Genomic DNA, 8,363 nt, shown 5'->3' on the forward strand with positions numbered 1-8,363 from the left:
TTCATCACGTTAACATCAATTATTAAATTCAAGCAGTATCACTCACGCAACGCATTCATTCCGATAAATGCAGTCTAAATAATTCATATTAAAATGCTGGAGAATACGTTACTCTGTATTTGTGTTTTACAGAATGGAACAATATCATACATCTAAACTGCAAACGGTTTGGGCTATTCATACAATGGATTTCCGTATACCCTTGTCGTGGCATTTTAATGGGTGGAATATTTACCGGATTTGAGCAGACGAATGTATAGTGATCACGTTTTTTTTCATTGTATTTCAATGACCGACCATATCAGCTTCGTAAGGTAAAATGATAATTTCGAACAAGTTCAACCGTAATCGTTTTATATACATATAATACCGTTTGTATGTGTATACACATTGTAGGCTATGGCGAGGCGACTTATAAGGATACCGCTTCAATGAAAGCAAGCGTTTGGCGTTGACAGTTAAAAAAAATGAAAAGAGACGTTTTCTATTTTTGGACGACACCCGTATACACCAGACATGGACTTACAAAAACACAATAGCATGTTGAAAACAAGGAACTGAGTATGGACAGGATGTTTATAAATTTGTCTTTTGGTGAAATGTTCTACGGTTCCTGATAATATCAGAAGCGGTACCGAATCGACAAGATGCAGCAACGTTGAATGATGGAAAACGATCACGGATGAAAATCAAATAAGGTAACATGTAAGTATCAACATACATACTGTACATGATCAGTGTAAGAAATACACTGACAAGTTTAAACTTCATTTCTACATATATGTACATAAATCAGGTGCTAACAGACAGCAGTAAACATGGTACAGTGTATCTGGAGACTTTTGTAACTTGTAACATTTACATGTTTAAGTTGTTAAGTTTTTAATATATATCGGAGTTTGAGTGACATATATTTTAAATTCTATTGTTGATTTTGAGAATTTGAGCGATCGTGTGTAATATATAAAGTATATAGAAAATCAGCTTTTGTGTGTGTTTAATGAACCGTTTTACTTCCATTTAAATCCCAAGATAATATACAAACATATACTCAAGGTTTTGCGAGGTCATCTACACCACAGTTTAAGACAGTAATTAAAAGACTGTATATATATATCCTTATATTTAGTTATATTCGTGATCGCGAATATATATATATACATGTATGTCATTCAGACAATTAAAAACGAAGGATGTATATATTGCTATCATTGGAGAGTTAGTTAATTACGACGGACACAAACTGGTATTATCAAAGCAAGACAACAGTAGATATTACAAGTAAGTATTTTGTCTTCATAACGAAACAATTTTTTTCGAACTTAGAGAATATTCATGGACCAATATTATCATGATGTCTAATTCCTCAGACTTTGATGAGAATTCATGAACGTTCTCCGATCGAAACTGTAGAATTGATACGTTTTTGAAAATCATTAACAAGGGAATACTTGTGTGAAAAAAATCCGTAATTCAAACATAAATGTAATGGAGCGATAGCAAATTATGAACAAAAAAACCCGATTTGAATGGATTAGATTTAGACTGTAGTTTCAGCAAAAACGGCTGACCTGCATTTGTATAATAATTTGTTTTGACTTTATAATGAGCCAAAATAGACTACCCTGTACAAACACTTTTTCAAAGTTGCGGAATGTATGCATAGAATATCAACTATTAAACCTCAACATCCGAGAAAATTTTTGTTTTATGTTTTATGAATAAACACGATGTTTTGGAAATATTTATCAAAAGAAATTTATACTATGTTGCGAATTACAATTTCAAGATAACCTTCTTTTATTTACGACCTTATGTCTTTGATGCTCAAAATGACAACTTTATAAAAATACATTTTCACTGACATTATGAAATCTGGGTGTCGGAAAGGTGTAAAATTATTCTTCGGATAAGAAAAAAACTGTAGTTGAGCTAGATAAGAAATTATACGGGGGCAGGCTCCTATGGAGAATTAACATTACTGGAAACAGGCCCTTTCTGAATACTGTTATTACATCTATTTTAATGGTAATTTCCTTTTTCGATCATTTAACGGAATTTGCAAACATCTATAATTATTTGTAATTATGTGTTTAATTATACTTGAATAAATATTCGCGAAATATAATAAACCATCATCGCCAGTTAAGACTCAAATGGATGTTCCACAAATTATACACAATATACAACATTTAAATCTAAAATTTTAAACCAAATACTTCCAATCAAAATTCCCTGCAAACATTAGATATCGCAAAGTCAACATATTGTTTACATTCTGTGTTTTATCTAAAGAAATATAGAGTATTTCTATGCTATTGACATTTAATATCTACACCATTGAACATGTCATGCTTTTGTGACGTCAAGGGGTTGGTGTCCTTGATGTCTGGCCTAACAGTACTAGTGTATACCAATTAATTTACCGTTAAGCAAAGAGCAGAATATCCTGACCTAAAACGCCCTGTGAACTTCAAGCAGATATACAACTCATTGGAATGGTAGATGATGAGAATCAGCATTCCTTTTTATGTCGAACCAACCCAGCCTTGAGTTGTACGTCTGAGAATGTGTTCCACTGTTCAGACATGACATATGTATCGATAAAGCATAAAATAATTTTGTACGATATTATATTTACAAATTTGATAGATGAGTTGCTATGTTTTGCTTATAATCTATCAATAATACCATTGCAATCTTACATATGAGGACAATATCTGAGTATATCGAAACAGATAACATCTTAGAAATTGATTCTTAAATGATATTCCTATTTTTAGACCGTAATATATTATGACCTAATTCTAATTGTGATAAAACACAAATACTTTATGATCTCAATTAAAAAGAATATTAGACGTGTTCGATACTTACTGCTATGCCTGGAGGTTCAATTGGTATCACTCTGATTCTCATTTTAGGATTTTAGCTAGATTAATTTGGTGGTTGTCGTCGATGAAGTAGGAGACAATTATCCTTTTGGAAAACATGGCCTTTTGATTCTTTCATTTTTTTCAATGACCTCCATGTAACTTTATACAATGTATTGTATTGATAGTTTTCTATCGTTTGTGGATTTGAGTTAAGGTTATGCTTTCGTTTTGATTATATGCAGAGTAGGCATATGTGTGGCCACATTCCATGTATCAAAATATAAATAATTATATGATTTAATTAAATGACAGTAGTCATGTTTTACTATTCCAACGTTTTAAACGATGAATCAGTATTTAAGAATTGACTGTCCTTATCCCATCAACGTCATATGAGAAAAGTCTTAAAAATTGTTTTACCAAACAAAAAAATAACCGACAACAAAAATGACGTTCCTCCTCGCGACTGTGTCATAATTAAACTCGTATAATTAACTCAAACATATCTGGTTTTGAATAAATGACGGCTCAGGGAGGTCGGCTATGGTAGGATGTTATTTGGTCGGAATACCCATGTCTTATTTGGTCTTTTTATTAGAAATAGAGTAAAGCTGACGACTATTAATAAGATATATCATTAGAGAACAGAGTCAGTAAGCAGTCAACTGTCACTTATGGAATACCAGAACAGAAAAAGTATCTTCGTACTCCACCTGTTATGTATATATGTGATATTGATATTAATTATTATTCTAAGCGCAAACCACAAATACATTTTGCTGCCATTCTGTTTGGTAAAGTATTCCAATATTTAATTTTCAAATAACCTTTTGAACTTTTGAATATGTTTAAACAGCAATCGAACTTTTTCATAAAAAAATGGCTTTTTATACCATTAAATCAAAACAATCCACAAAATGTAGGGTCATTGTATTATTTTGTATTAGTATAGCACCAACGGTGACCTTGCTATATGAAACTTAAAACAAATTGTATTTAAATAAAGTGTATTTTAAGCACAAAGAATAGTCATAGTCATAGTCAAGAATGATGATGCTGATGATCACAAAAACACATTTTGAAAATCTTTTCCAACAAGAATTTTTTTTTTTTTCTTTTTTATTCACAATCAGCATATTAATAGTTTACATTGCTTGCCCTCACACAGGAGGGGACTCATTCACCACAACTTTACATATTATATATATATATATTATGGTATAGCATGCATTTTCCCATGTGTTCACATCATATTAGCATCATGCATTTTTGTATACTTCTCATTCGCACACATAGGTACATGTATACAGTGTAATATTTCAACCCTACCATATTACAACATGTATTTACATAGTTTCGTAATTATTATTAGTCAAATATGTTCTTCAATGAATCCCAGACATAATAAAACTTATTTGAGTGCTTTAGTATTGAAATATTCATTTTTAAGGACTGTATAATACTATTTAATGTCTGTTGCTTGCTTCCAGCTTTGTTTTCAAATTTAATTTTATTTCTAGATTTCCAAATTTGCCATTTTGTAGAGAGAATTATTAGATTAATAACTAAACAAGAGTTAAAATTTAGATGATGACATCTAAGCATAACGTCTCTTTCAGAGATCTTATAAACTTGGTGTAGTTGGGAAATACCATTTATTGCTCTATTAATTACTGGTTCTATATAATTCCATATTTCTTTGGAGAGAATGCATCTATAAAATAAATGTTGTTGAGTTTCTAAATGCATGTTACAGAGGTTACATTTTCCATCCGAGAGTCCCATTTTCATTAATTTATAGTTTGTTGATACTATGTTATGTAGACATTTCCAATGAAATTCTTTGCTTTTTCTGTCTGCAATAGATGTTTGCATTATTTTCCATATTCTTTTCCAATTTAAGAGTTCATTTTCGTATATTGATTCCCATTTTTGTTGTGCTTTAGGTTGATAGTCATCATCTTAAAAGATATCTGTCAATAACTTATTTTTTAGATCTGTTGGTTCTATAATTTTATTCATATATTTTAGAGCTAAGTTATCTGTTACAGAAGCATTATTGTCATCAATTGAAGAAGGATTGTTTGTCTTTAGTTCTATTAGCCAGTTCTTAGGTATGGAATTTTTTATTCTAGAGAACTCCGATATCCAATTTTCCTTTTGCTCCAGCTTTTGCAAGAGTGTATCGGATGAAATAAAGTCATTGTTTGATTCATCCCATATATCCTCAATTCTAATTATACATGATTTAGTCCAATTCCTAAAAAATATGGGATTCCTTTTGAAAACTATTTTATCATTTCCAAAAAGCATTTGTTTTTTAATATTTTCTTTCGTCAACGTCTTTGGTAAGGTTTTCAGTAAATACTGCCACTCCAGTATCTGTGATCTATAGAGTTCTGGTATGTTACTCATGTCCAACTTCTTTTCGTTTTATCGTTGTATTCTTATATCTAAGCATCTAAGCACATTCATATATGTGTTACAAAAATAGATACAGACAAGAATACAAGTATTTACACGTGCTTGAATAAATTGATGTACACATTTTTTGGACAAAATAGACTATTGTTTTTTTCATTGTTTTGTTTTCAATGATTTTATTAATGAGCCGTAAAAGAGGAAGAGAATGCAAATCTATTTTAAAATATCAATTGTTGACTTAAAAAACACGTTTTTATTATGAAATTAACCGCCCCCCCCCCAAAAAAAAAACCCCCAACTATGTACGTTCCAGTCAAAAAGCTTCTACATGATATGTTTGGGAAAATATGTTTGAGTCTATTTCCTACTTGATATGAGATTTTTGACATCCTTCAGTGAACCTACCTATATACGCAAGCTCGTCTAACCAACCAAAAGCAACGTCACCCAAAATAAACTCCTGTATCAATTCTGTCATAGTTAATAGGAGTTGCCAGTGTTGGGGAGCCTTAGGTTCAGCCCCCGAATAATTTTGAAGTTTGTTTCAATTAGTAATAAACATTCTGTGTTGACCCTCAAGTTACCCTGTATTTTTTTCAGATGTTGACAAATAAAATGAGTATTTCTAATAATCTGTATCAAAGAGAAATTAAGTATACATGCACTTTATCTCAATTTAAATGACAAACATAACAATGAAAATAAACCGCCCATTATTATGCCGATTCGACACTGACGCTTTCTCTCCTGCATGGACATACGCCCAAAGTCATTATACACTCTGTGACCTGATTATAACATTGTTATCATTTTGAAATATCTACCTTTTATGCACCACATAAAGATTTGTTATGAATTATTTTGAATTACCGATATTTTATGTTAAGCTTGGGAGAAATTATGAAACTTTATTCAATAGGATACAAATTGAAAAATAATAAAAGCAGTCAGACACTCTTGCTCTCTATCAATATCTTACTACAGTTAAAAGGTTTTATAAAATACTATTCATTAATTGTTATTTTATGAGATTTCCATACGGCCGACCAAATCCTTGTAGTTCAACTCAAGTTTCCCATGTTTATCAAGGTTAATTTCAAAGTCATTAATAGTAGCGATTGGATAACATATTCGGGGAAACTGTTCCAGATTTCGACAACCTTTTCATTGTGTTTCATGTTCTATATTTGGCAATTTTTGTGTGTGTGATACGTTGTGTCTTGGCAAAGGGTCAAATTGCTTGGAAAAACTGACAATTTACTGTGCCCGAACTGTCTCCATTACTTCAAAATAATGAATGTGTTTCTATTTTTAAAGTACATATTTGCCTATAACATCTTCATTACTTTCTAGATCTTGCTTAAAATAAAATATTGTATGTTACAGATTATGAAACCAACATGGCGCATGCGGTAGGAACAATGGCGACTGTTGTCTATAATTCTACTGTTTCCAACGACACTTCTGTTCATCAAAATAGTACTTCAAATGCCTACGATGCGGACGGGGCCATGAAATTCACCGTCGCTGTAGTTACTATGTATAGTATAGGGATGGTAGGAGTACTAGTGATGGGACTTCGGAACCGGAAGAAAGCCAACGCCGATGTCGATAAGGAAGTTGATTATTTTATGAAAGATATTAACAAAGTTAGAATTCGCCTGGAGAAAAAGGGTAGATTAGATTCAATTAATAAACTTCTTCGTTCAATGAATATAGACACACAAGAAAAAAATGTGAGTGTTGTCGGTTCCGGGTTGTTACCATTTATGGCACTTCCGGTGTTTATGAGCGATCATTCTCGACAACCGGAAGTGACGATACGAAACACAAATGACTCTGAACTTGACACTGATGAAGGAGCCAGCAGCAGTGATCTTGAGAGCTCCGCGAATAGTACTGCCGGATTTTACCGTCGACAGGAATCGTGCCTTACTGAAAACACTATAGTGGAGCTAGACGAAAACGACAACAAAGATGTCGAAGAGCAAGAGTCCCTGCTAAAATCAAATTGTTTTGAACTCAAAGAACTACACACGAAATGCTGACGTCATATTGTAATAATAAAACTTCACGACATTAATGATCCTGTAACATAAGTATAACTGCATGCATCATCTTATTTGTAATACGAAAATAATACATATAACAGCTTTAAAGATTTAATAGTATGTGTGTGTTTTTTTAGTTTATGTTTATATACAAAATGTTAAGCAGCTTAATTATAAAGTGAAGAAAACTATCACTACTGGAGCAGGAAAAATTTGCGTGTTACTAAGCTACTAACAAGATCTTGCCACATAACTACTTAGTTTTTGTCTATAATTCTGCCCTGCAGGTAGGGCGTAAGAATTGTACCTGCTGCCCCCATTGCATGATCGTAAGAGGCGACTAAATTTGGGATCTTATCTTTTCTCTTCTTTCTGAACAACTTTCTTCTTCCTAATTACTCCCTTGACAATGCCTCACTTTTGGTCTTCAGTTGAGCGTTCGCCCCTGTGATGAAGGCTTTGGGTTCTGTCCCCTGGCCGAGACATACCAGAGTCTTTAAAAATGGTAGTTGCTGTTCCTGTTTAGCGCTCAGCATATTAGGATTGGGACGACTGGTTCGCCCGTTGTCAGTATAATGTGACCTTGTGGGGTGTGCTGCTGGGTGTCTTCGGCAGTATGCTTCAGTGAGGAAGCACTATAAATCGGCAAAAGTTCCGGCCTATCACAAGGAGACTTAACACGAACATAGCGCAGCCTCCATAAACACACATACGCACTCACCACATGCATGCATGTCGCACGCACGGGAGGCCGTCCTTAAATGACCTAAGCTGTTAATAGGACGTTAAACAAAATAAAACAAACAAAAAAAATGGGAAAACAGTCATTTGGAGGTGTCTCAAATCATTCGCCATGATTCATGTATGCGTATGTAATTTACACGGATGAGAATTATCCTGCCGACGCAGGGAGATCAAACAAAGTGGACACTCTAATACTAGGTTGAAGCAGCTTAAGCAGGTTGCCTCTCACCCCAGCTAGTAATTAAGGTAATCTATATTCTCCACTTTT

General features: G+C 33.0%; 1 protein-coding gene across 1 annotated transcript; it reads left to right on the forward strand.

Moving 5' to 3' along the window:
• Positions 1-389: 389 nt before the first annotated feature.
• On the forward strand, positions 390-7,693 carry LOC117326059. Its single transcript, XM_033882660.1, has 2 exons — positions 390-705; positions 6,687-7,693. Exon 2 carries the CDS (start codon positions 6,701-6,703, stop codon positions 7,346-7,348), a length of 648 nt encoding a protein of 215 aa, XP_033738551.1. The 5' UTR covers positions 390-705; positions 6,687-6,700; the 3' UTR covers positions 7,349-7,693.
• The last annotated feature ends 670 nt before the right edge of the window (positions 7,694-8,363 follow it).

The sequence above is a fragment of the Pecten maximus genome, chromosome 4, assembly GCF_902652985.1.
Source record: "Pecten maximus chromosome 4, xPecMax1.1, whole genome shotgun sequence".
Classification (NCBI taxonomy): Eukaryota; Metazoa; Mollusca; class Bivalvia; order Pectinida; family Pectinidae; genus Pecten; species Pecten maximus.